Source organism: Gopherus evgoodei, chromosome 17 (assembly GCF_007399415.2).
Source record: "Gopherus evgoodei ecotype Sinaloan lineage chromosome 17, rGopEvg1_v1.p, whole genome shotgun sequence".
Taxonomy (NCBI): domain Eukaryota; kingdom Metazoa; phylum Chordata; order Testudines; family Testudinidae; genus Gopherus; species Gopherus evgoodei.
The window spans coordinates 12857381-12885086 of NC_044338.1; the positions used below are offsets into that span (position 1 = coordinate 12857381).

Here is a 27706-nt window from a genome sequence, read left to right on the forward strand (position 1 = left end):
AGTTGCCGCTTGGTCCCCATAGGCTCAAGAAGGATTTCAGCGCAAAATCATCCAGGTTTAATATCAGTAGAAAAAGACCTTGGGAATGCAGGGGTAATGGGTACAGTACAAAGAGGATCAAGGAACACCAAAGGAGCTATCCAGCATATTAAGGGGAAGCATAGGCGCCGACTCCATGGGTGCTCCAGGGGTGGAGCACCCACAGGGAAAAATGGGTGGGTGTGCTGCCAGATTCACATGGCAAGTGCTGGGAGGGAACGGGTAGGAGGAGGAGGAATGTGGTGCACTCAGGAAAGTGGCGGGGCGGGAATTTGGGGAGGGGTCCAGTAGGGGCAGTGAGGGGGCAGCGTAAGCACCCACCAGCACCAACAAACATTGGCACCTGTGAAGGGAAGTGAAGTCCCATTAACAGGAGTTGTGATTTTCCTCTGCACACACCTCTGTCTCCTCCAACTTCACTAGGGGATTTGACCAGAACACCGCCTAAGCTGGCATAGCTGCAACCATTGCAGTGACGTTGATGTTGGGGTAGAAACAAGCCACTGGGGCCAGTTTTAGGCTGATTCATCCAATTCCCACGAATCGGCCCCTGCGCCTGAGACACATTTAATTTTTTTTTCACTCGCCCGGTGGCAGTCCGCTCCAGGGTCTTCGGCAGCGGGAGGTCCTCTCCGGGGGTCTTTGGCAGCATTTCAGCAGCGGGGGGGGGGTCCTTCTGTGCCATGGAAGACCCAGAGCAGATCCCCCGCCGCCAAAGTGCCGTCGAAGACCGGATCACAGCCAGGTATTTGAAGTGGGCCCTGCAGTTAATAAAGCCGGCCCTTCAAGCCACTTTCACTCTGTGTAAGGCATCTAAGGTAGTGCCCTTTCCAAATGGGAGGGGAGGGTCAGCCATGAAAAATAATGCCCCGTTTCCCAAGAATCAAGGCTTTCCTTTCTCTGGTACTAGTGTGGACCCATTGCCCTAAAATGAAAAGAAAATGCTCACTCGTTTTCAGATGCAATTCAGTCACACGACACTGACATTGTTTGCACCAATCACATGCTCAGTTGCTCATTTTCCACGTTTTAGGACTCAGCTCACTCTGCTAGATGGCAGAGGGAAAGCAGTGCCTCTGCATGAGTGGAGCCTTAGATTAAAAGGACATGAAATAAGACTGGTTACACTGACGCACAAAACCAGCCAGCTGAAAAAGGAGTGCCACCTCCTGGCCTTAAGTGAGTGTGTTATGGGTTGCAGAGCCAGCCCCTCCCCACCTCAACAAAATTAAAATCAGGCTGGGTTGCTAAGAGGCGCACTTTAAGCATTGTCTTATCAAAGCTGCAGTGGCCACTTCAATCACAGCCTGGCCTCCAATTTGCAGCTATTTTCTTTCTTTTCCCAAACCTCCTGTAGCTGAGACACTTCCCTCTAACCCCTATCGCCAAACTCGGGATCAGCAGCTTTTAGCCACCTACTGATGTGATGGCCCTTAATGCCGATCGACAACTGTTAACAGCCAGAGGGTGTGCGTTGTGTGACACAGGGTACTGCCAGCTGAAGGAGCGGAGCTGCGCAGAGAATCATACCCAGGTGTTCTGCATGATCAAGCATTCCATGAACACAAGCTGTCTAACATACCTCCCGCCCCTTCTCCATCACCCGTGAGCAGGGCCAATCCCTTCACTTAGACCATGCTGGAAAAACCAGAGCTGATGTCTCTTTAAGTGAGTCACTGGGACACAAGAGTCCAGTGACTAACTACCAGCTGCTCAGTCACTGTGGCCATTTGACTTGCAAGCCAGGAGACTGAAGTGAACCAGAAAAAACTTACTCTACCTATTAAAAAAAAAAAAAAATCTGAAACCATCTCTTACCACCCTTGCCTTTGTGTGCGTCTTCCTCTGCTGCCATTTCTCACTGTAATGGCATTTAATCCTGTCGAGGTTGGGGGGGGTGCAGTTTGAATGAAAGCTGCTACCCAATTACAGCCCTGCTTTGCAGCTGACAGTATGCGGCTGGATTGGAGGCTCCGAAGTTCCATGCAGGTGCAGCAGTGTATCCCTATGTTGTCAACAAACGAATCGGGGTGCAGGGTCCAATCCTCTCACTAGTACTGCTCAGGAGTAGCCCCATTTATAATCACTCAGGTGGCTTATCTTTCTTAGCTATTTCTCTAGCATCTCTCTTTGTAACACCCACACACTGTGTAAGTAAGGCAAGCAGGATTGGTGGCATAGACTTTAAGGTGAGAAGGAACCATCATGATCATCTAGTCTGACCTTTCGCACATCACAGGCCCCAGAACCTGACTCATCTAGTCCTGTAATAGACCCATCACCTCTGGCTGAATTACTGAAGTCCTCAAATTATGATTTAAAAGACATCAAGTTACAGATAATCCACCAGGCTGCAGGGGAAGGTGAAAACCCCTCCGGGCTCTCTGTCAGTCTGCCCGGGGGAAAATTCCCCCCTTACCGGAAATATGGTGATCAGTTAGCCCCTGAGCATGGAGGCAAGACCCAGCAGCCAGCCACCTGGAAAAGAATTCTCTGTACAGACACTTCCTGGGTTACGCAAAGCCAATTTACACAAATCTGGACTTATGGAAAAAGTTCCATACGTTCCGTAAGCTTTTTTTTTTTTGGCGTAATTGTCGGGTATATTTTCCTGACTTACACAAAATTCGACTTATGCAAGGCATTCCGGAACAGAATGCTTGTGTAAGTTGGGGAGCATCTGTAGTAATTCAGAGCCCTCCCTCGGAGTGTCCCATCACTGGCCATTGGAGATATTTGCTAATAACAGTCAGAAATTAGCTACAGGCCCTTGTAGGCAGTCTCATTGTACCATTCCCTCCATAAACTTTTTCAAGCTCAGTCTTGAAGCCAGTTAGTTTTTTCTCCCCTATTACTCCCCTTGGAAGGCTGTTCCAGAACTTCACTGCTCTTCGGGTTAGAAACCTTCATCTAATTTCAAGCCTAAATTTATTAATAGCCAGTTTATATCCATCTGTGTATGTGCTTATGGGGCCTCCATCACCATGGTACCAAAGCACCTCACAAGTATTTTAAATGAACATCATGTCTCTCTTCTTACCAGCCTGGAAATAAATCTGGTCCCTAATTCACAGGGCAAATTTCTATTGTCAGTGAAATTCAGAGTAACTCCACCTATTTAGGTTCAATCACCTCTGGGTTTATATGTAGGCTTGCTAACTCTCATGATATGTGGTGTGTTTCTTAAAGCCCCAGCTCCTGGAGGCATATGAATGCATGAGGACCTCAGTTTTCCTATTGTAAAAGTTAACTTCTAGCTCTCACAGTTGAAGAAAAATGCTTGATGACCCAAAAGCACCTGCAAGGTTTAAAAAATCCCAGCAGATGTACAAAAATAACCTAAATTATTATTTGACAGTCCTGGTGCATGGGTGGAGGGGTGGGGGAGAGGATTTCAGTAATGGTTTCTGAATGCTTGGGGTGGGGCAATCCTGAGTAACTGAGTTTAGAATATGGCTCAAATTCTGTACAAGTTGTATTGGGCAATAATTGTTATCCTATTTAGACTGTGAGCTTGTCAGGGAGTCGGACAGGGACCTCATCGTGCCTTCTTACTGGTCTGTAAAGTGCCAGCAATTGGGCTCAGTGTAGGTAAAAGACTATAATCCCCCGGCCCCATGTGGCACAGCAAATTGGACCATAGCCACTTTCTATCACAGTCTCAAGCACACACAGGGCCTGGCAAGCCCATAAGCAAGATGGCTGCAGGTGCCTCCAAGCTGGAAGTCATGTGAGTGTTCCTTGCAGTCAGCTGGACCTGGCTCAGCTGACTGCCTCTTGCAGAGCTGCCCAGCAGACAGCAGCATGGCTCTGTGCTGTGCTCTGCTGCTGCTCTGCTCCCAGGCTCTGGCTCTGGCTCTGGCCCTGGGCAGAGGGATGCTCTACCCCAGGGAGTCTGCCTCCAGGGAGCTGAAGGAGCTGAATGGCATCTGGAGCTTCAGGGCTGACTTCTCCCCTCAGCGGGACAAGGGGTTTGTGCAGCAGTGGTACCGGAAGCCCCTGAGACAGGTATGGAGGGGGGCACTGCTGGGGCAGTAGTGGCAAAGCGGGTATCTGCCACTGGCCTTGGCCACCGAAGAGAGACATCGGGCCAGCCTGTGAGCGGGGAGTCCCCACTGAGTCCCCGCTGCAGGTGAGTTAAATGCCTTTGTCACCAGGGCTTGGGGCCCGAACCAGAACCCAGGCCTGGTGTTTGGATCCAGTGACATGAGCCCATCTCTGTAATGGGGCAGATGGGCGAGAATGCCACATCCCGACACCAGGATTTGAGCCCCTTAAAGTCAGTCCTCCCCAGAGAGGAAACAGAGCTGTGAGATTCAGATCAGGGCGCTGTCCCATCTCTAATGAAAAGCAGGAAACAAGCATCATAAATATCAGAATGAGACAAAAAGGGAAAAGAGCCCCTTTCCTCCAGTTGCTCTTCGTTATATCCGTTTCCATCCTGATCCTCACTTGCTGTTTCCTGAAACACAGGCGTGAATACTGTATTAGAAAAAAAAAAAAGGATCTTTCTGTAGAACAACGGTTCTTTTCCTGTTATCTGGGCACGTGATTTTAGCTTCCTCTTTTCTATTTAACTTGAGGCAAATCAATTGCTGTTTAGTCCCTGCATTGCATGCATAATGCTTAGCATTTGAGTTGCGCTTTTCATCTTCAAGATGCTTTCCAAATACTAATCAATAAAACTGAGCAGTCTTTTACTGTTTCTCTGTTTCATTCACAAGGGCCTGAAGCAGGAAGCTTGGAAAGTGTGGGAATGTTTGACTGAACTGTAGACAACATGATTATAGCAATCTTAGTGCTTTAGAAATTAATACCATTCTCTAAAGAGTAGTTATACATGCTCAATGTTGGAAAATTCAGGCAATATTGAATGATTTTAAAAAGAGCCAATACAAAAAAAATCATGGAGTAAATGTTGAATCTTTTTCAAATGAAAAAATGTGTACAGTAAATATAGAATTTACTTCAGAAGAATTATGAATACAAGAAGGCAAAGTGGTATTATGTTTTGGTTTATTTTTTTAAAGGGGAATAACCATTGGAGTGCGAGCTGCTGAAATTAAGGGTCACTTAGAGAAATAAATAATATATCTCAGAGAGGCGAGAGAGCGAACTGTATGGAGTGCCATATTTTATAATATAATTTGAGAACCTGTAATAGTGAAATAATTATACCGTCTCTAGGGTTTCCTTATGTCATTCACTGAGGGAAAATAGCAAAGCATTGGGTACACTTTCTAAAAGTCATGCCATTATTTGTGAATGTTTAGGGGTGTGTGTTAATATTTATAGGATGGCAGTCAATCAGGATTGAATAGTTTGTAATCACTGAATAGTTATAATCCTTTGACAGTGTGCAATATCGCCGAGAACCTCTTGCTTAAAAATCCACTGAATTTGCTGCTTTTTGTAGCTGTAGAAAAACTACCTGGTGCTCAGAAGACAAAGGGCCAGATCATCATCTGTTGCAAACCCCGTATCCATGAGGCTACACCAGTTTCCACCCGTTGAAGATCTGGCCCCAAACAGCCTAAATTCTTGGCAGCCCTACTACTACTGCTCGCTATGACCGGTGACTTTAAGGGATTGTGCCTAATTGTCTGAAGTTATTTGTGAGAAAGGATAGTTCCGTGGTTAGGGTGCTAGTCCAAGCCTCAGGGGATGTGGATTCAATTCCCTGTTCCACTACAGATTTCCTGGGTGTCGTTGGGCAGGGCACTTAGGGCCACATTTTCAAAGGTATTTAGGTGCCTAAAGACACAGCCAGTGGGATTTTCAAAAGCACCCGAACTAGATTTGGTGCCTGACTCCCATGGAAATTAACCAGCTTAAGTGCTTTTGAAAATCAACCTAAGCAGCCCTTTGCATCTTGAAGCACCCAAATACCTTTGAAAATCTGGCCCTTAGTTTCTCAGGCTTCCCATCTGTCAAATAAGGATAATAATAATTCCCTCCCTTTTAGGAGTATTGTGAGGATAAATACGATGGGAATGGACGCCACAGGAGTACCTGAGAGACTTATGCAATGGCAGGTGTGCAAAGGTCCCTGTTAGGGCTTGGGGCTCCATTTTATAGAAATAACACAAACTAATTGTACAATTGGCCGCTTCCACGTCCTGCGCTGTGGCCGCTGTGCGTAAGGAGTTTGTGAAAGTAGCTGGGGGAATGGGATTGATGGAGCAGAAACAGACACTCTTCACAGAGCCTGCAGGTCAGTGTTTGAAATTCATGCACGTGATTGCTCGTCATCAGTGAACAGGGGAAGCATGAGCACAACAGCCATATATATATTGGCTGTAAAAGTTCCTTGTAGATCCCACTCTGCCTGTGTTAATGAAAGGTTTACTATCCCTCAGCACTCCCTGCTGGCTAATTGGTGTAATTACGTCAGCAGTAAATCCTGAACAGTTAGTTCAATGCGACATGAACATAATCCCAAACGCAAACCCAGTTTGCCTTTTGCGATGAGGCTGGGGCATGAGGTCAGCCTGATGCGATATGATTTTAGGTGAAAATTATGCTGAATCTGGTAGGTTCAATCTAAATTTTGGGGGGGGAGGCGGAGAAAGGAATTTCCCTTTGCATTTGGTAGGAGTCCATTCCAACCCAAAAAGCCAAGTAAAGTCAAGGTAGAGAAACCCCTGGTGGATTTACGGCAGTTGACTGACATCAGAATCTGGCCTGCAATGGATGTGCCAGTGCAACTTTTCGCCCTGCGACCCACAAGCCTATTTTTAAACCACTATCAAACTTCACACTTATTTTTTAGTCCCAAGTGAACCATTTCACCCTCTGTCTCCTTTGATCCTCTCAGAGTGGGCCTGTGATCGATATGCCAGTACCCGCCAGCTTCAATGAGCTCACTCAGGATCCCAGCCTGCGGCAGTACACTGGCTGGGTTTGGTATGAGAAAGAGGTGCTGCTTCCCAGGAGCTGGCTTCTGAATGCCCTCAACACCCGCGTGGTGCTTCGGGTTGGCAGTGCCCATTATTACTCCATAGTTGTAAGTATGGTGGCCCGGGGAGCAATTCGTCAGGCATTCCGCCCTGCTCAGAGGCTCTCGAAATACCCACAGTAAAAGCTACCTTAGGGGACCCCCACATCCTGTATTATAGAAGAACGTGGCTGCTGTGTGTGTTCTGACAACACACTGCGGGCATGTCTACATCAGGGGCACTGGAACAATTTTTATGGTGGGGGTGCTGAGAGCTATTGAACTAAACAGTAAACCCTGTTTATAGTGGAAACTACTACAAGCCAGGGGGAAGGGCAGCACCCCAGCACTCCGAGCTCCAGCACCTATGGTCTACACCAGGGTGGGCAAACTTTTTGGCCTGAGGGCCACATCGGGGTATGGAAATTGTATTGTGGGCCATGAATGCTCATGAAATTGGGGTTTGAACACGGGAGGAGGTGAGGGCTCTGGCTGGGGGTGCAGACTCTGGGGTGGGGCAGGAGATTGGAGCACATGGGGGTGGCTCAGGGGTGCAGGCTCTGGCCGGCGCTTCCCTCAAGCAGCTCCCAGAAGCAGTGGCATGTCCCTTCTCCAGCTCCTACATGGAGGCATGGCCAGGCGGCTCTGCTATGTGCTGCCCCATTCACAGACACCGCCCCTGCAGCTCCCATTGGCCGTGATTCATGGCCAGTGGGAGCTGTGGAGGCAGCACTTGGAGTGGGGGCATCATGTGGAGCGGAGCCCCCTGGCTGCCCCTATGCATAGGAGCTGGAGAGGGACCATGCCTCGCTTCCGGAAGCGACGCGTTGCGGGCCCTGACTCTGCTTCCCGGCTGGAGCACTGGAGTGGGGCAAGCCCCAGACCGTGCTCCCCTGCGGGAGTTCAAGGGCTGGATTAAAATGGCTGGCAGGCTGGATGCGGCCCACGGGTGTAGTTTTCCCACCTCTGGTCTACACTAAAAACACTGCAGCGCCGATGTAGCTGCACCATCATAGCACTTAAGTGAAGACGCTCCTGCAGCAAGGGGAGAGAGCTCTCCTGTTGGTGTACTTAATCCACCTGCCCGAGAGTCGGTAGCTGGGTTGGCGGGAGAACCTCTCCCATCGACAGCCCTGTCTACATGAGGGCGTTAAGTTTGGCATAACTACATCGCTCAGGGAAAACTCCACACCCCTGAGCAGCGGATGGAGCTATACCGACATAGGTCCATAGTGTAGACCTGGTCCACTACTAAGTCAGCACTCTGCAGCTTTTCCCTTCGCGAGTCCAGCTGCAGCTTCCATGTTGTCTGCAAATAAGTGGAGCCAAGCCACAGATCTGGAGTCTAAAGAGCAGAGGGCTCAGGGCAAGGACCTGGTGATGCTTTTTCAGCTCTAGCTTCACTGGTTCTCTGACCGCTGAGCTAGTAGCTGAAGTGTTGCCCTATTGCGAGGCTGAAGGACACCAGATACTGATGCACCCGAAGCACCCTGATAAGTCTCCCATGAAGGTGCTGTTGGCTCTGTGTGACTCCACTGGGAGTTAGTGCCTAGAAGAGCTGCAGGGCTGGGCCCTTGGAGGGAGAGTTTTGACCCCGGTGTTAGCATTCAGGGAGGTCATGTTCTTCCCCCACAGCCCAGGCTTCCCTGTGATATCTACTGCTGCCACTCCACCCTTTCCGTTTCTTCTTTTGCAGTGGGTCAATGGGGTGAACGTTACTGAGCATGAAGGGGGCCACCTCCCCTTTGAAGCAGACATAAGCAGGATTGTTCAGGGCAGCCCCGGAGCTCTGTGTCGCATCACCATTGCGCTCAACAATACGCTGACACCTCAGACCCTGCCTCCCGGCTCCATTCAGTTCATGAGGGACGAGTCTAAGTGAGTTCACTGGATTGCTATCAGGGCAGTGGTGGAAATTACACACCAGAGTTATTCTCATTAATCCTCACATCAAAGGAACTCATTCAGCACCTCCAAGTAATTTGTGAACCATTAGGCCATGTTAATCCCTGTAGTATTAATAGCAAATGTGTTGGAACATAAGAACGGCCATACTGGGTCAGACCAATGGAAGACAAGATACTGGGCTAGCGGGACCAACAGTGGCAGATGCCTCAGAGGAAATAAGCAGAACAGGATAATTTATTGAGTGATCCAGCCCCCATTGGCCAGTCCCAGCTTCTTGCAGTCAGAGGTTTAGGGACACCCAGAGCAGAGGTTGCATCCCTGACCATCTTGGCTAATAGCCACTGATTGCCTTATCCTCCATGAACTTACGTAATTCTTTTTCAAACCCAGTTATCCTTTTGGCCTTCACAGCTTCCCCTGGCAAGGAGTTCCACAGGTTGACTGTGCATTGTGTGAAGAAGTACTTCCTTTTGTTTGTTTTAAACCTGCTGCCTATTAATTTCATTGGGCGACCCTTGGTTCTTGTGTTATGTGAAGGGGCAAATAACACTTCCTCATTTACTTTCCCCCAAACCATTCAAGATTTTATAGACCTAGATCATATCCCCCCCGTTAGTCATCTCTTTTCGAAAATGAATAGTCCTGGTCTTTTTTAATCTCGCTTCCTATGGAAGCTGTTCCACACCCCTAGGCATTTTTGTTGCCCTTCTCTGTACTTTTATCTATTATAACAGATCTTTTTTGAGATGAAGTGACAAAAACTGCCTGCAGTCTTCAAGGTGTGGGGGTACTGGGGATTTATATAGAGGCAATACGATATTGTCTATCTTCTTATCTATCCCTTTCCTAATGGTTCCTTCAGCTTTTTTTGACTGCCACTGCCCATTGAGCAGAGGTTTTCAAAGATTTATCCACAGTGACTCCTTTCTTGAGTGGTAACAGCTAATTTAGACCCCATCCTTTTAGATGTATAATTGGGATTATGTTTTCCAATATGTATTGCTTCGCATTGATCAACATTGAATTTCATCTGCCGTATTGTTGCCCAGTCACCCAGTTTTGTGAGATCCCTTTGTAACTCTTCGCAGTCAGTTTTGGATTTAACTATCTTGAATAATTTTGTATACGGAGTAATTTCTGTCTTTTAACCAGTTACTGATCTGTGAGGGGACCTTCCCTCTTATCCCATGCCTGCCAACCTTGCTTAAGAGCCTTTGGTGAGGGACTTTGTCAAAGGCTTTCTGAAAATCCAGGTACACTATATTCACTAAAAGCAGCTAAGAGTCCTGTGGCACCTTATAGACTAACAGACATATTGGAGCATGAGCTTTCGTGGGTGAATACCCACTTCATCAGATGCATGTATTCATCCACGAAAGCTCATGCTCCAATACGTCTGTTAGTCTATAAGGTGCCACAGGACTGTTTGCTGCTTTTACAGATTCAGACTAACATGGCTACCCCTCTGATACTATATTCACTGGATCCCACTTGTCCAAGTGTTTGTTGAATAGAACAATGTGATCTATTGCAGGAGTATTTTAATAGAATGTCGCTAACATCTGTACTTTGCTTTTTAATTCTTGTGAAATGGAACTTAACCTTTTCCCCTCCCTCACAGGTACCCTAGGGGTTATTTTGTTCAGAACACAAGGTTTGATTTCTTTAACTACGCTGGAATTCATCGTCCGGTCGTGTTGTATACAACCCCCTCTGTCTACATAGACGACATCACTGTGACTACAGCCTGGGCAGGGAATATTGGTAGGTATCAAGGCAATGATGGCAACTATTTTCCTATCCAACAGGGGAAGTGAAAGGAGGCAATGGGAAGGCTTCCTGCTGGGGAATTTTTGGATAGGTTGAACTGATCGTGTAGTAGGTTTAGTGTGGGAAGCCACGTGCACTCATTTGATCACAGAAATTGTAAAAATCTCCTTCAGGGGTTTAAAAAAGAAAAAATACATTTGACTAACAACATACTCTGGTGGTTCTCAACCGGGGTACGCAGAGGTCTTCCAGTGGGTACGTCACCTCATCTAGATATTTGCCTAGTTCAGTTTTTCTCACCTGGGGATCGTAATTCCAATGAGGGTCATGGGACAGGTTTTGGGGGGTTGCAAGTGCAGAGCTGACATTAGGAGGTGGCAACCAGGCAGTTGCCCAGGGCTCCATACCACAGGGGCTCCCACAAAGCTAAGTTACATTCTTCAGCCCTGGGTGGCGGGGCTTGAGCTCCGGGCAGTGAGGCTCAGGCTTTGGGTACACTGAAATGTAAGTACAATATTTATATTCCGATCGATTTATTGTATAATTCTATGGTGGAAATGAGGAAGTCAGCCACTTTCCAGTAATAGCGCTGTGACACTTTTGCATTTGTAGTGTCTGAATTTTGTAAGCAAGTAGTTTTTAAGAGAGTTGAAACTTGGGGGTACACAAGACAAATCAGATTCCTGAAAGGGGTATGGAAGTCCGGAAAGGTTGAAAACCACTGAGCTAGTCTAGCGAAAGGATCCATGAGGTGGAATTTTGTGTAATCCTGCTTTGACTGGCATAAGGGCCAGTGTCAATGGAGATGATTTCATGAGCTCCACAGAAGTGTTCTGGGGACACACACACCCCCACCCCCACCCTTCTGTGTACACATCTTAGATACTGACATGGCCCCTGTTTCTCTCAGACCAGAGCGCTGACAGGGCCGGACTATTATGCCTGTTTCACAGGTGGGGAACTGAGGCCTAAACAAGGTCTCTCAGTTAATCTGTGGCAGAGCACAGAGTTGAATGCCGGTCTTCAGAATCTAAGACCAGTGCCCTAAACGCTAGATCGACCAGCCTCTTCCTCCTTTCAGTGGGGCTCAGCTGTGTGCATCCTGTACTAATGCGTAGCCTTACAAGCCCCAAGCTGGCTCCCACTGGGGCCAGTGGCCAAACTCTCGGTGGTTTTAAATGGTTCAGGGTCAAGGTACGAACATGCCTGACAAAGACCTAGTTGTTCTTCCCCTTCTGGACACTTACCAGGCAGGTGCATTTGGGTTCCCCCCATGCTGTTAAACTTCCTGAGTCCCAGCAGCACTTGGGCACTGCCTCTGGTTTTCTAGGCACATTACTGGGTGCAGATCCTGTGTCTCCCACCCCCATCTGAGAATTGAGACCCCACAGTCCAACCGCCTAAGTCCTGAGAGTAGGCAGGCTGCCCGATGCCCTTTCCCAGAGCACCAGCCCTGTGGGTGCACTGGTTCGCTATTTACCATTTCAGGGACAGTTTAACCACATACCCCAGGCTTTGCAAAAGGGAATTCTAAACCACTTGCTCTTATTTGGGACAGCACAGAAGATTCAGACAAAATATTAAACACATGCATTTCCCTACCTCAGTTTCCTCACCACTCTGGAGCATTCTTTGGGCTCAGATCAGAGTGCTCTGGGGATATTATGGATCCTTCCTTTCTTATAACTTCTCCTCCAAATCATGGAACTTCTGTCTGCTCACTGCAGTGAGTACCCTCTTTTATGCAGGCATACTCCCCTTTCCTCTTCTAGCCCCCCATGGCTACTAAGAGCCTTTCTTTTATAACCTTCACTTCCTTTTACATGTGACCCTCTGATCAGCCTTGTCAGGTGATCAGTGTTCTCCACCAGGTGAGCCATTGCTTAGTTACCAGCTCACCTGTCCAGACTGGTGCTTCTGTAGCCAATTCCGTCTCCCAGGGTGCTTCCCTGGGAATAGAGGACCATCAAGTTTTAAAAACTCTCCACTGTTAACCCTGTGTCACAACTCCTGGGAAATTCAGTTCAACATGGAGGTGAAAAGACAACTGAGATGACAACCAGCCCCATGTTCAAAATGCAATTTGCAATCTGACACAGATAATCCCCAATATCAAAACAAAACTCAGGTATGTAGACAGATTCCCCAGATTGTCCCAGCACTTCTCATTCATAGATCTCAAAGCATTTGATAAAAGAGGATCATTATCCCTTTTTCACAGATGGGAAAACCAAGGTACAGAGTGGTAAAGCAACTTGCGGAGTTGGTAACCTGGTCTCCTGGTTCCCAGTCCAGTGTTTTGTCCACTGGACCCTGTTGCTAGGCCCATTACAATTCCTTTTACAGCCTTAATTGTTTCAGCTGCCTCTCCGTGGCTTGCCTTTTCAGTTGTTCCTCTGATTATCTGTCATTGAGGATGACTATCCGAATGATTGCAATTGTTTTAAAGCCATGTCAGATGGTCACAATCTTGCAGGTCCACAAAGAATATAAAAGGCCAGTTAAAGTGGCTCATATCCCTTAGAGAGAGAGAGAACCTCTAAAAGCAGATAAGGGGCTAGGGAAATGAAGGGATTTTTGCTTGCCTGGTCCATTTCATTTCGCATGTAAGGAGGCCTCTCTGTTTAGCGCTGTCACTTGCAATACATTGAATTCATTTCCCCTGCAGCGTTAAATTGAGGGCAGCTGTTAACAAACATGCTTTTTCCCGGTAGCTTACCTGGTGCAGGTGCAGATACTAGGCCAAGGTGGGTGCTGTGAAGGGTAATTATTTCCCCCATCCCGTTTCTGACAGCAGCAGGTCCTTGTGACAGGAAATGCAAATCTGGCTTAGATTTTCCACCCCCTGGTCAATTACCTTCCATGGTTCCTTTTCTGATACTCTGACCCTATGGCCCTCTTCTCTTTACACTCTGCACTGTGTCCCTCGCAGTTCCTGCTAGGTAAATGTCAGGCTTCTCCTCTGCAACACCCCTTGCCCTGCATTACTGCATGTCAAATCCTCTGACATGCATCCCTGGCTTCACCTATCCGTCTCTCTTTGTCTCAGTCGCCTGCTCCTGTCTGCCTTCCTTCTCTTGCTCCACTGCCTGGGCTTGGAACAGCCTCTCCAGGCAGCCCCCACACCATCTGACAGCTCCCGGTTCCATCAAGTACCCAGACGATGAATCCCATTCCCCCTCCCACTCCACACTGGGTGTGTTTTGTGACTGTGCCTTTAGATTGTGAGCTCCTTTGGCAGGGACGTGGTAAGGTAGCTCAGTGCAAACGTACAGAGCTGGACTGAGAACAATAGAGTCAGGAAGCCAACTCTGACGAGCGTATATGTGTGTGTATTTAGCGGTGTGTTAACAACCAGCCCAGGAGACTGAAGTCCTCTCTCCACAGGAGGTCAGCAGGGGCAGAGGCATTGCCAGCTCTGCCAGGCTGTGTGCCTGAGCTCTGGTCTAGAATTCTTCAGGGTGAAACTCTCTACAAAGTCCGTTCACGGCTTGGCCTCTCTGCTGAGCATGCCAGCAGTGGTGCCGGTAGCAGCAATTTTGGTTGATGTCGATACCAGTCCAATGGGAACTGGCCTGAGACCCACCAAACTCATTTCACACAGGCAGGGTGCCTGTGAGCCGGCTAAATTCCAGTCTTGGGCGTGGTCATTAGGAAGATGAGCACTGTGGTACCAAGCCATAGTTGGGTGTCAGCTCATACAGGTACCTTCTGTCATCCACTAATCCCTTGGACTGGATTTGAAGCCGCAAAACCTTTATATCTCGGTACCAAGCTCATGAGCCAAACTGTCCCCACAAACCGTTTACAGTGTAGAAGCTGCATGAGGAAGCGATTCCTCAACGCAACTAACGCAGGGTATTGCTCTAAAGGAAGCACCACTTTAAGACTTTTGGACAGGGAAGAAACAATCTGTGCAACTCCAATTAATATGTATCAATAACTGGAAGCCCAGCAGGTAGCCTGTCAGTGATTGAATTATTGGGAAAGCACCCAGCCCTGCTAACCGTGGTGATGTAGGACCCGCATCACAATGGGGTCACCGGGAAACATATCTATGGGAGAAGGGTCTCCAACCTGCTCCATGCTCTCTTTTGGGCTAGGTGTGGTGCGATACGAGGTTTTGGTGATGGGCAACACCCGCTACTCCTTGTCGCTGAATTTACGTGAAAAAGAGGGGAAAGTGGTGGCTACGGGAAAGGGACTGATCGGGGAGTTGAAAGTAGTGGAGCCAAAGCTGTGGTGGCCTTATCTGATGAATGAAAACCCCGGATACCTTTATTACTTAGAGGTAACATGCACATATTTGTCTCATTTTGCATGTCTCTCGTTTCATTCCCCTCCTAGGATTACAGAAATCCATGGGCATCATGAAGCCTGCCTGCCTTATTCCACCTAACCTAAGAATCCTGCCTACATGCTTTCACTTCTTGCCATAATCAAATCAAGTTTGCTACCTTCTTGGCTTACTGAGCTGAAAGCCAAGCCACTGGGAAAGAGAGGGCTGGCTGTATGGGGAGGGAACGCGAGGCCATTGGCTTCAGAATCTTACCACAGTGCTTGTAATCCTCACCGCTGTCTTGTCCCAGGGCCCAGTCCATCCCTCACTGACGTCAAGGGGAGTCTTTCCAAGGACTTTAGCAAGGTCTGGATCAGAACTCAACAAGGAAAGAGAGGGAGCCAGCCCAGGGAGTGAGAGAGAAGATAAATGATCCACCTGGAGCAAACTGCTAACCCGCTGCACACATTTAACAACTGCAGTGAGCTCTTTCCCCCTTAGTACAATACAGGCATTCGGCTTCGTTTTCAGCTTACAATCTTGGAGGATTAGCTGTCCTACATGGCTGTCTTTAAATCCCCACTCAGGCAGAGGAGGCTGAGGAGGTAACTCAGGCAGAGGAGGTAGGATTAGCTGTCCTACATGGCTGTCTTTAAATCCCCACTCAGGCAGAGGAGGCTGAGGAGGTAACTCAGGCAGAGGAGGTAGGATTAGCTGTCCTACATGGCTGTCTTTAAATCCCCACTCAGGCAGAGGAGGCTGAGGAGGTAACTCAGGCAGAGGAGGTAGGATTAGCTGTCCTACATGGCTGTCTTTAAATCCCCACTCAGGCAGAGGCAGAGGATATAGGGTTTAGAGAGTAGATCCACTAACCCACAGCCAGTTTGCAAAGCCCCAGGTGCATGTTGCCTGTGAGCCGGCTAAATTCCAGTCTTGGGCTTGGTCAGTGGTCAAGCCAGCAAAGATGGAGGGTTCTGGCTGTTGGGGTTGGGTGTCAGGTCAGAGTTCTTGGGAGGAGCAAGTCCCAGGCCAGCTCACCCTCCTATCTTCCTTCTCCTCTACTCTCTACCTTCCCCAGCCTGGGCTCCCGCTGTGACCCACTTCCCCGGGTTGACCCTTCCCTCAGGCCAGGAGGGGAGTGGGTGCCATCAGGAGGGCAGACTGGGAATGTGGAAGAACCAGCCACTGTAGGACCAATCAGAGGTGGGGTTGGCGCGGCTGTAAAATGGATGGGGAGCGCGCGGCTGGGATGGGCTGCCTTCGCAGGGTCACTGAGAGGGAAGCATTAGCTGGGAGGGAGGTAGAACTGAGCGTATTCTCAGTGTGGTCAGGGTTGAACGCGGAGGCTGGTTTCTGTTGGGGATCCAGGTGAAGCTGTCGGCGCAGGTGGGCGGTGAGCTGTCGGAAGACGTGTACACGCTCCCCGTCGGGATCCGCACCGTGCATGTCACCAGCCGTCAGTTCCTCATCAACGGAAAGCCCTTCTACTTCCATGGAGTCAACAAACACGAAGATGCCGATGTAAGAGCACAGAACGGGGTGAGGCGTGGGAGGTCACTCTCTGCGACTCTATCGGAATCAGCTCCAGAAACACCGCTTCTGGGCCCACCCCCAGAAGGGGTCCATTGCCTAGCATCCCCTCCCCCAGATGCTCATATGCCGTTGGCAGTAACATTGTGAAGGCCATTTAGACCCATAGCGGCGCCAGCTGAGATCCGGGCCCCGTTGTGCTAGACACTGTGCAAATGCCTATTGAAAGATGGTCTTTGTCCTAAAGAGTTTACAATCCCAAACTGACACACCCAACAAAGGGCCATTTTACAGGTAGGCAACTGAGGCACACACTTTAGTTTGAGGATACACAGCTGCGAAACCTATTGCCTCTGCCCAACACCTCAGCTGGTACCGTGGAAACAGCAAACCCTGTTTCCAGTGACTAATGATTTTTCCAGCCTTGGTGAGCCTTCTGCCCCTCTCCCCTCCAAAGCTCTTCTGCATAAATATTAAGTTTTCAGCTCTGGGGGAGTTTTTTAAAACTCGCAAAGACAGACAAATATTATAGTGTTTGAAGCAGAAAGGTTCCCATGCTGTCCACTCAGGATGGAACCTAGGAAAGCCTGATCGTGTCCCTCTGCCCTGTGACAGTGAGTGGAGAGCAGATGGCGCCCAGCTGGTTCAGGCTGAGAGAGGGAAATGTAGTAACATGTTTAGCCTGAAGCCAGAGCTCCCCAGCTGTAACACACAGCAGTGCTGTCAGGCTTAGGGAAGCGACTGTGAAGCGCTTTAAGATCCTTTGCTAGATGGTGCAAGGGCAATGCAAAGTGTTACCGAGTTCTTATTCTTCCTGGATTGTCCTGCCTGCTTTCCCCCCAGATCCGTGGCAAAGGACTGGACTGGGCCCTGATCGTGAAGGACTTCAACTTGCTGCAGTGGCTCGGGGCCAATTCCTTCCGCACTAGCCACTACCCCTATGCAGAGGAGATCATGGACTTGTGCGACGCGTATGGCATCGTGGTTATTGACGAGTGTCCGGGCGTGGGGATGAAAGACCCGTAAGTGATTCCACCCTTTGTATTTCTCCCTCCTCAAAAACGATTCTTTACAGAGCCCCGGCTGTGGTGGTACTGAGCACAGCTCGCCTGGGAAAATGGCTTTTCAGGTGTGCTGAGCATCTGCAGCTCCTATTGACCTCAGCTTAATGTGCAGGGACTCTACATCACTTAAAAATCAGCTTGTGACAAGTTCGGGCCTGGCTACACTGGATGGTGTGACGGAGCAGGCTAGAGCTGTGTAGTTTCTCAACATTGTTAACATACTGTTCAGTCTTGCAACGTAGGTGGGTCCAACCTGCATTCCTAAACTATGCTGCAGCCTTGGGTTGGAGCAGGGTAGTAGCACACTTGTATCCCAGCTACAGCGCAAGGGTGAGTGGCGCCTTATCCCCATCAGGGAGGGAAGCAGAGGGAATCAAGCTGTGACTGGAGCTACCAACATGGTGGGTTTTATTAGAAAGAGAACCTAGTTCATCTAAGCCTCGTTGGCCTTGTTTGTTTTTCCAAACCCCAAATCAGAGGTAGCTTGGTTCTGGAGCCCATTTAAACCAGACCACCAATGTTTGGAGGGTGAGGGGAGGTTTGGCTCAAAGGCTCTTGTCTGGGTTCCTCTTTACTTCAGACACACAAGCTGCACTGGGTGATGGTGAAATCTTGCCAGTGCCGTAGAAGTGTCTGAAAAGTTGCCTAGAAGTATGTATTTTAAGCTGGAAGTTGAAAGAGGAAGAGGCGGTGGTTTGGCTCCCGAGAAGAGGGAGCAGGTTCCAAGTTCAGGGAGTGTGTGAAGTAAAACAGATTTTGCTAGAATATCTAAGAGGCCAGCTGCTGTTCTGCAAATAGTTATCCCCATCCAGAGATACAGGGCCAGCTTCATTTCTGGTGTGGTCCGATTTACACCAGGGATTAATTTTGGTCCCTGTGCGCCAAGACCATTTGTTACATTGCTAGTATCAATAATGGATTTAAGGTGAGTTTTATTTAGCATTTTAGTGACCTGCTCTTGCTTCCTTTTGTCTTTGAGGGAGAACTTCGGGAACAAGTCACTGGCACACCATCTTGTGGTGATGGAAGAGCTGATCCGCAGGGATAAGAACCGGCCATCGGTTGTGATGTGGTCTGTAGCCAATGAACCAGCTTCAGAGCTATTGCCCGCAGCTTACTACTTTAAGTAAGTGTGTGTTCTTGTGCATGGCTGTTGAGACTGAGGTTGATGGATGTGCCTCATCATTTTTCAGGTCAGAAAAAGGAGTTGCATGGGGAAGTCTGGCAGGTGTTCAGGGATCCCTTAATCTATTTTAGAGTTTCTTTGTATACATGTTCTATGTACTTACTACATATTTCCCCAACGCACCTACTGTTTTGCATATTGGGTTTAATGCCCCACAGCAGCACCCTCACCAGTTATTTCTCTGAGCTAAACTCTGAAGAGCCATCAGGAGATCTCTTGGAATGAGATATTCCTACAAGACTAAGGTTCAGGTAAGGCAGAATTGGTCAAGGATTTGGTCATTCCTAATTACAGAAAAACCAGGATCCAAATTCTCTGCTGACGTAACTCTATGGACTTAGTGGAGTGAGGCCAGCATAGAGCTTGGGCCTGCATACTGAAGAAGCTGTGATTAGAGCAGTACCACTCATTTGTTCTTGCTGGGGCAGGCCACAGCACCTTATCTTGAAGGCTGCAGAGACACTGGCCCGCTACCCCTTTCTCTCTCACACTTTTAAAGTTACGCTTATGATGTCTTATGGGGACAGACACCTCTCCAGTGATTTGCACAATGGGTGTGTTTCACCCAGGCAAAACAGTCTCCTTGCTCTGTAAGCTCTTAATGTCTGTTATTCTTAGCTAGAATTACACACACTTTGCGGAGGATAAGCACCATCCAAGACTCGCACTATTTCACTTTCAAAACTACTGCCTATTAAACTAAACACTGGCTCCAAAGGTTGGGCACGTGGGGGAGTTCACTGATTTTTGTGGGTCTGTTTCTCCTTTTTGGTGATGGACACTTGTGTTTTACTGTTTGTAAACAGGACAGTGATAGCTCACACTAAAGCCATTGATCCTACCCGACCCGTAACCTTTGTGTCAAATGCTAATTACGCTCATGATCATGGTGTAAGTTTCATTTCTTTTCTCCTTTGTTTGCTTAATAAAACTGGGAAAGGGGTAGATTTTAGGAATGTTAAATAACCCTCTTCGTCCCCCCCGAAGAGAACTTTTGAGTTGCATAGAGAAGCAGAGCTCACAGCACCTGATCCTGCAGCCATTACTCAGGCAAAACTGAGTCCAGTAGAATGACTAGAATTGTCCCTTCTCTATAATGGTGGGTAGGACCACACCCATTGTGTAACTGTCTAACCCCATTGTGGATGTTCTGTTGTTTCACTCCTTATTGTACCTGTTAGCCCCTGAGCCTCTCACTTGCAATAGGCTGTTTGTTAAAGCAGAGAATAAAAACCTCTTCAAATGGGAACAGGCCCTAACTATAGTAAAGAATGTTTTGTCTCCACTCATTGTAAATTTCTCTTGTTCTTCTTGGGCAGACGCCTATTGGCTTTCCATAGTCTAACCACCCCCGAGCCTGGCTTGAGCCTCTAGTCTAAGGGTACGTCTACCCAGCAAAAAAAGACCCATGGCAGGTCAACTGGGCTTGCACTGCGGAGCTAAAACGTAGCAGGCTAGCCAGTCAAGTTTGGAGCTCTGAAACCCAGCTCATGAGGAGGGTCTCAAAGCCGGGGCTCCAGCCCAAGCCCATATGTCTGCACTGCTACTTTTAGCTCCATAGCGCGAGTCTGAGTCAGCTGCCATGGATCCTGAGACTTGCTGCTGCAGTTGGCTTTTGGGGTGGAGATATGCCCGAAGTTCTGAAATGGGGCGTGGACATTGGCCCGGAAAAGTCTTTGCTGGCTTAGTCCTGCTATAGAGGCCCTACATGCGGAATTGAGAGCCTTGCTTTAAGGGCTCGTGTCTGAAAACTGATCTCCCTATAGCATTTCCTTGGAAATCAAAGACAACATAAAAGGCTTTGTGATGTTTTCAGCGTACCAGGTCTTTGCAACAAGTCTGGTTTTAGACAATGAGTTTGTCTAGCTACATATGATGCGTGTATATAAATGACTTTCACAAGTACCTGCGAGAAATCCCATTTCATTTTCCTTTTCAAGTAAGCTAGCCTTTCCTCTCTAAACTGGGCTGTCCTGGAGCTAGCATGTGTGGCTCTGGAAAGCTAGGACTTTTCTTCCATTGGCGCAGGATCAAAACCACTGGGGTTTGTTTCCATTTTAGACATAGCAAAGAGGGCACTGCTGTTGATTACCCCAGTGTCCCATCTATTGCTAGTTGCATGCACCCCATCATGCTCCAGTGGAACATGCTTTTTCCGACAGCTCAGGGAGACACAAAAGAGATTCAAAGAACTTACACGCTGTAAATTCTGATTTCAGAACTTTATTACAAAACATGTTAAGAGAACATTGGATAAGTTACATATAACATCACTTTATCTTCAATGGGCTAGTGCCCTTTGTCATACTGTCCAGGTGGTAGAAATGGCATATAACTCGCAGAATGCTTCGTCCTAAATTACGCCACTGATGCATGAACTTAGTCACTATTCAAAGTAATTGACCACTAAGTTGATCAGCGTGTTATTTAATAAGTTAAAAAGGATGTTTAAATGCATGACCAGATCCAAGACATATCTTGGAATTTCCAAAAAGACTAACAAACCTAGGGATGAAACCGTTAATCTTGTTTAATTGGCTACTTTGCCTACCTAAATCTGTAAGAAAATGCCAAAATTAACATAAGTTGATGGGGAAAACTGCTTGACTTGGTGAGTTTCCTCCTGTATTTTCTGGGAATAGGGTGGGTGGTGGGCAGTCTCATTTTTCTGTTAAAATGCTGTGGGCCAAATGGATCCTAAGTGTAACAACTGAGGTCAGTGGAACTACAGCAGAGAGGGATGTAGCCTTGGGAACATACCTATAAGTTACTTTGGGGTTTGTTACAAATATTACTCTACATTATTTCTCTAGGCTCCATACGTGGATGTAATTTGCATAAATAGCTACTTCTCCTGGTACCATGACGCTGGCCATCTGGAGGTTATTCAGCTGCAACTCAATACACAGTTTGAGAACTGGTATGAAGCCTACCAAAGGCCAATTATCCAGAGCGAATATGGAGCAGATACTATTGCTGGGCTTCACAATGTGAGTTTCCTAACTGTGCCACTTTGGGAAACACAGTGCTGGTCAAGGAGGGAAGTTCAGTCACAACCAACCAACCCATGAAATTTACTGACCCCTTAATTCTGAGACATGCTAGACACAATGTGAAATATACTCCTCAGCTGCCATGCACATTATACTGGACTCTACTGTTGAAACACTGGGCCCCATTGAAGTTAGTGAGTTTTGCCCTTGATTTCACTGGGGCTAAGATGGCACCTGAGGAGATGAGTTATTTAAGTAAAAGCACTGGCGTATGCTGCAAGCCACTAATTTGCTTCCATAATCTGAGTCACTGGCCTCCTATAATTTTTTTTTTGTCCCTTTGAAAACCTGTCAAACTTTTAATATTCTGATTGTGGTAGTTGGTCCTCCTTTTTTTCCTTATTTAAAATACTGCTTAAGAGACTGTTTACAAAGTATAGATCATTAACTGGCTCTTATGCAGTGTTGCAGTTTGCCTTTTAAGCTGAATCGTTGCCAGTTAGGTTACAGTTAACTCACTAATTTACACTCTTGTGGTCAAACCACCAGAAGATACATCTTGGAATAGTCTCTCCATGCTTTGGCAGTTGTGGAGAATATTCAGCAGACAGGAAGGTACAGTGTTGGGGAGAAAAGTCAGTTCATTATGGGGCGATGGGATTGTGTAGCTTCAGAGAAACCATTTAGATGTAGCACTTAAAAAGCTGTTGCCAGGAAGTACATTAAGAAAGTTGATCAATCAAAAAAAAGGTTTCTAGTTTCCTCTCTACGAATCAAAAAGGAGCTGCCAACATAGGTAGAAGAATTCAACACTATCTAAACTCCCCCTGCCAGTTTCAATTAGATACCCTTCTTCGGTACTTCTAACCTCTGCTAAATAGCCACCACATTCCATAGATGTGGCTATAATTCAGTGGTGGAGGAAACGAATGAATAATTGTACAACCCTTTTCATATGAAAAAAGTCAATTGAAGGCTTTTGCTGACATCTGCTATGTACTATCTTTGAGTTTTTTCTCCCTTCTTTGGTTACAGGACCCACCTCTTATGTTCAGCGAGGAATACCAAAAGGCTGTGCTAAAGGAATACCATTCAGTATTTGACAAAAAGAGAAAGGAGTATGTGATTGGGGAGCTCATCTGGAACTTTGCTGATTTTATGACAGATCAAGGTAGGCTGAGATTCCATTCTATATTTAAGCTGCAATGTAAAGATAAGTTTTCTCCCCTGACATCATGGCTTTCGTGTTAAAGAATTGAGGGTACAAGATTTAAGTACAAGCATGTGTTCTAGAAAACCTAGTTAGTATATGTGGCACTGAAGATTGTTAAATGCAGCAAAACCTTTATTTAAAAATTCCCTTGTCACTTTCCACCACAAACAGCTTTTTTGAGAGGGGCGGGGGGGGAGGAAGATTGAAGCCTGTGCTATAATATTAGGCTACTGGTTCAGCCATCTATCCCAAAAGCTTCCTTTAACTTCATTCAACTCTGGACAAAGTGCTCTCTCTAGGGAATTGTGAAGACATGAGCACCATAAGCTGATCAATGGCAGCCTAGTCATATCTTGTTATAAAAATAATACCATTGTTCAGTGAACACTGAACAAACTGCTCAAGTCTGGAGGCATCTGGGGAGTCAGAGCTACACTACAAAACAGAACTCTCCCTCCCCCAACTCATACACAAATACGGCAGCTAAAGCTGTACTCTAGCCAGACTGTGGGTGTAGAAGGAGATCACTGACTTTCACACAGTTTGCTGTGTTCTTAAAATGCAAACAGTCGAGCATTTCTGCTTACTGTAATAATCAAGTCTGTACTTCTGGCAGCTTCTGCGGCATGCAGAAGACTTCATGCTTTTCACAAAGAATTTCAGAAACATCCTCTGTAGCTAACTCCCACAGCTTGTTCCCTTTATTTCTCCAGTATTATCACTGTTAGTTGATTTAGGACTGAGAGCACAACCTTGTCACAAAGTTGTATGTTGAATGGGATAATCTCTCTACTTTTCCATTACAGCTACTCATTGAAATGTAGCTAGAATTTAGGCCAGTTGGCTCTGATGCTTTAAACTAGGGTAAAGTTCATTAAAATGACGTAGTCAGAAATGGAAATATTCTATTTTTGCTGTTTCTCTGGAAATGGGTTGTGTTCCAAACACGCTAACTCTTGCATTTAGGCTGGGGAAAAAGTGACATTTTTCCATGACCAAGTCAAGTATCTGGCTAGGACCTAATTGCAAAGCACCATTTCCTATGCTGAAGGGTGTCTCTCCTGTGGTTGAGGTGTGTTACCAAGTGTCCCACACACTAAGGGAAGTGCTGTAGGAGCACCTGCATCCAGGGCCGTCCTTAGGATTTATGGGGCCCTAGGCAGTATTATTAAACTGGTGCCCCTATGCCGGATGGCAGCCCAAGCTCACAGCCTGGTGGGGGAGGGGGAGGAGGGACTTGACAGCAAAGGATAATGAGATGCCCAGCCTGCCTCATGGTGGCGGAGAGTCACAGTTCCCCGCAGAGACTTCCATGCACTCTCCCTCATGCAGAATGGACATGAAGAAAGTACCTAATTGAAAGCACTAAAATTTGGGAATAAAAAATGTCAGTTACAGGTTTTTTGTTATGCCCTGAAGTTTGTCAGAGATTTATTTGCAAAAACTTCATAGTAAGGGTGAGTCAGCTGTCCTGCTGAATACAACATTACATATAATGGAATACATGATGCAGCTCTTCTCTGTTTTACATTTTCTTCATCAGTATTTCTAAGTTGAATTTATATTTTAAATGTACTCAAATCTTAAGCCAGCATTCCAGATTACTACATATTTAACTCACTGAAACAAAGACATTCTTTTAAATTAATCAGAGAGATTTAGTGTGTTCATAACAATGTTCATTGCTTTTAGAAAAAGGGAACAGTAATTTACTTTGTGTGATCTCCATAACAAGAGACATGGTTATGAAATTTCACCAACTTTAAAAAAATGTTTCCAAAGATTTTAGGTATAACAAGGATTTTGTCTTACTAAGGTACTGATTTTGCTGGAGGGTTCTTTTAAAACTAGTTTGTCAGATAGTCAGAAGTAAAGAAAAGGAACTCTTTGTCCAGCTATCTGGAAGGGAAGGACTGTTGTCCCTTTAAGGGCTCTCTTCAGTGGGGAGTGGGGGGAGAGGTGGTGAAAGGATGGACAGAAAGGACAGGAGGACTTGGAAGCACTTTTTTTTTTTAACTATAGTAATTAAAATATGTATTTTAGATAAGGGAGGTCTTTTGAAGGATTTATTTAAAAAACTATGTCTGAAGATCCACACATTTAAGGCTAAAAGATGATTGTGCATCTAAAACTCTATGCAAGCATTTTTTAGAAATGTAATTTTATAATCTTCACCAGCTCACTAATGAAATATTTTTAAAGGAAATTTTAAACTAAGGTCCTGTAGACTGACATGTTCTGTGTAAATATTACATTAATGCACAACTGTTTTTGTCAGTACAGTCAGAAACTGACAGTATAAAAATTTATTTGGGCATAAGCTTTTGTGGACATCTGATGAAATGGGTTCTAGTCCACAAAAGCTTACGCCCAAATAATTTGTTAGTCTTTGAGGTGACACAAGGACTCGTCCTTGTTTTTGCTGATACAGACTAACAGGACTACCACTCTGAAACCTGTCAGTATATACCTTGGGGTTGGCAAATGCCTGTTAAATGGCTTTATTACCCCTTGAATGTCTCTTTAACAGTTTCAATGTTGTGCTAATAGGTCTGGCAGGCTGGAGGTTTTTTCACTTTTAACTACTAGATTCCCTCCCAAGGAAGACTCACCAGGCTAGAGCAGCCATCTGTGGGAGCCTGCAGGAAGGGTCAAAACAGGGATAGGAAAACAAGAGGGTGGACACTAAGACCCAGTGGTACCCCAAATTTTCAGGTGCCCTACGCAGCTGCCTATGCCTAAGGACGGCCCTGCCTGCATCACCGGTTTGTGGAGACAGTGCACTACGACAGAATGCAAGTGACGTCTGGAGAGGGACCCATCACTACTCTTTCTACCCTCTCCTCTTCCTCATCCTCCAAAATGCCCAGCCTCAACTATCCTTTTTCACTTTCTAAATTCTGCTCAAAGCTGCTGTAGGTGTTTCACATGTAACTCCCATCGTTACCGCTGTACCAACACTGGCAAACCGCATTAATCACGCTGCAGGCAGCTTCTCCCGTTGTAGCCACAGAGGCTATGCACAGGAGGGCTAGATGCCAGGATGGTAAAAGTGGTTGGTCATTTATGCTATTGTCTCCACCACTGGGGAATGACCAGTCTTGTATGTTCCTAGGACAAAGCTTAAGCCAGAGTACAGAGAATCTGTTGGAGTGACAGTTGTGACTGAGGGCTTGTCTACATTACCTGCTGGATCAATGGGCAGTCATCGATCCAGCAGGAGCATGGTGGGTGGGTTGATTTCACGTCTAGTCTAGACACAATAAATCGACCGCCAAGTGCTCTCCCGTCGACTCCATACTCCACCAGGGCGAGAGGCATAGGTGGAGTCAATGGGAGAGCGTCAGCTGTAGACCACAATGAAGACACCACAGCAAGTAGATTTGAGTACATCGACTTCAGCTACGTTATTCACGGAGCTGAAGTTGCATAACTTAGATCAGTCCCCCCTTCCAAGGCCTGAGAGATGGTCAGCAGAGGCAGCGTGAGCAGTGTATTTAGTGGAATACCGTAGGAATCTGTTCCACAGGTGCTAGCTTCAGGGACTTAAGTAAAGAGCATGTGCGATACAAGGCTCTAAAGAGACCAGACAGACATGGGCATAAAAAAAGTAGCAGCAGTGGGGGAAAAGATACTGATTCAAAAAGAATAGTGGAAAGAAAATTAGACAGTTTGCAATGACAAATCAATGCAGCTTTGGGCTCCATACACATCATGCAGCATGGAGGAACTGGAGGCCACTTGGAGAAGATGTCATTTGGACGGTTTGATTAAAAACTCAACAAATGACTAGTAAGTTGGAGAAAAGGGCATGAACAGCAGTAAAGGAAAGGAATGCAGGGTAATACAAAGGGTGAATAAAGAAGAAAATCTAATTGAGTCTCAAAGTAAAGTTCTTCAGTGAGATTTAACTGGATCCCCAGCTATTTAAGATGAGACTGGTCATAGACTATTAAGCACTAGCTTAATTCATTGATTTAATTAAAGCGATACAGCCCATTCACGGGCACACTTAAAGCCGTCTGACAGCTGTAAGCCTATAAGGGTGTAGTGGTTTAAGTTAAATCAGTTGTAATGAAGCCAGTGTAACAATAATCATCTTCCATATGTAGGAAGATGGTGACTGAAGTTTCCTCTGTATAACTTGGTTGTGAAAAGCTGCTACTAACGTTCTTTCCCTTTAGCTAAGGAGTTAGTCATGTCACGTTGATTACTGCAGGGAAAGAAAGAAGTGTCTTACTCTACACACAGATGCTTTATTTTGTGAGTCTTCTGTAAAAAAACCTGATTTTATGACTTTTTATATCTACAGCAACCAGCCGTGTTTTAGGGAACAAGAAGGGGATCTTTACCCGTCAACGACAACCAAAGGCAGCTGCATTTGTTCTAAGAGACAGATACTGGAAGCTTGCAAATGAATCAAGTTGTCTCCATCCAACACTCACATATTACAATTTATGAGTGGGTATTAAGCTCAGATGTTTTCGTTAAATAATATTTTGCTTAATGTTTACATTTTACTGAAATCTAGTATTACAGAATTAGTGCAGTTTAACTGTTTGAAATAGTACTAAAATAAAAATATTTCCATACCACAGGTTCTATTTAATACACAACACTGGGCAAATTTAAATATATCCATAGAAAATTAGTAATCAATAGGCTGCATGGTTGCAGCTGGTAAAGTGGATACCTAACACTCTTAATAACGAAAGTATTTGAGAGAGGTAGATTGGGAGACGTGCATTAGCTCTCCCAATTTCTAACATTGTAGTGTTTTCATATCC

At 46.4% G+C, this 27706-nt stretch overlaps 1 protein-coding gene across 2 annotated transcripts; it reads left to right on the forward strand.

The window, feature by feature from the left end:
- Window positions 1–3813: 3813 nt before the first annotated feature.
- Window positions 3814–27512, forward strand: GUSB (glucuronidase beta). Of its 2 annotated transcripts, XM_030536304.1 has the most exons (13): window positions 3973–4047; window positions 5462–5614; window positions 6857–7045; window positions 8673–8854; window positions 10506–10648; window positions 14758–14945; window positions 16302–16454; window positions 17307–17485; window positions 18507–18653; window positions 19520–19604; window positions 21527–21703; window positions 22742–22877; window positions 27232–27512. In XM_030536304.1, exons 3-13 carry the CDS (start codon window positions 6875–6877, stop codon window positions 27378–27380), a joined length of 1710 nt encoding a protein of 569 aa, XP_030392164.1. In that variant the 5' UTR covers window positions 3973–4047; window positions 5462–5614; window positions 6857–6874; the 3' UTR covers window positions 27381–27512. The 2 variants fall into 2 exon arrangements, with proteins under 2 accessions (XP_030392162.1, XP_030392164.1); XM_030536302.1 differs by lacking the exon at window positions 5462–5614 and having other exon boundaries at window positions 3814–4047.
- Window positions 27513–27706: the final 194 nt, after the last annotated feature.

Excerpts from the sequence above, each read along its gene's own strand:
- GUSB (XM_030536302.1), top strand. The coding sequence starts at position 3,844 with ATGGCTCTGTGCTGTGCTCTGCTGCTGCTCTGCTCCCAGGCTCTGGCT. Across the intron at positions 4,048-6,856 it reads ACCGGAAGCCCCTGAGACAG|AGTGGGCCTGTGATCGATAT; the intron begins GTATGGAGGGGG and ends TGATCCTCTCAG. Across the intron at positions 7,046-8,672 it reads CCCATTATTACTCCATAGTT|TGGGTCAATGGGGTGAACGT; the intron begins GTAAGTATGGTG and ends CTTCTTTTGCAG.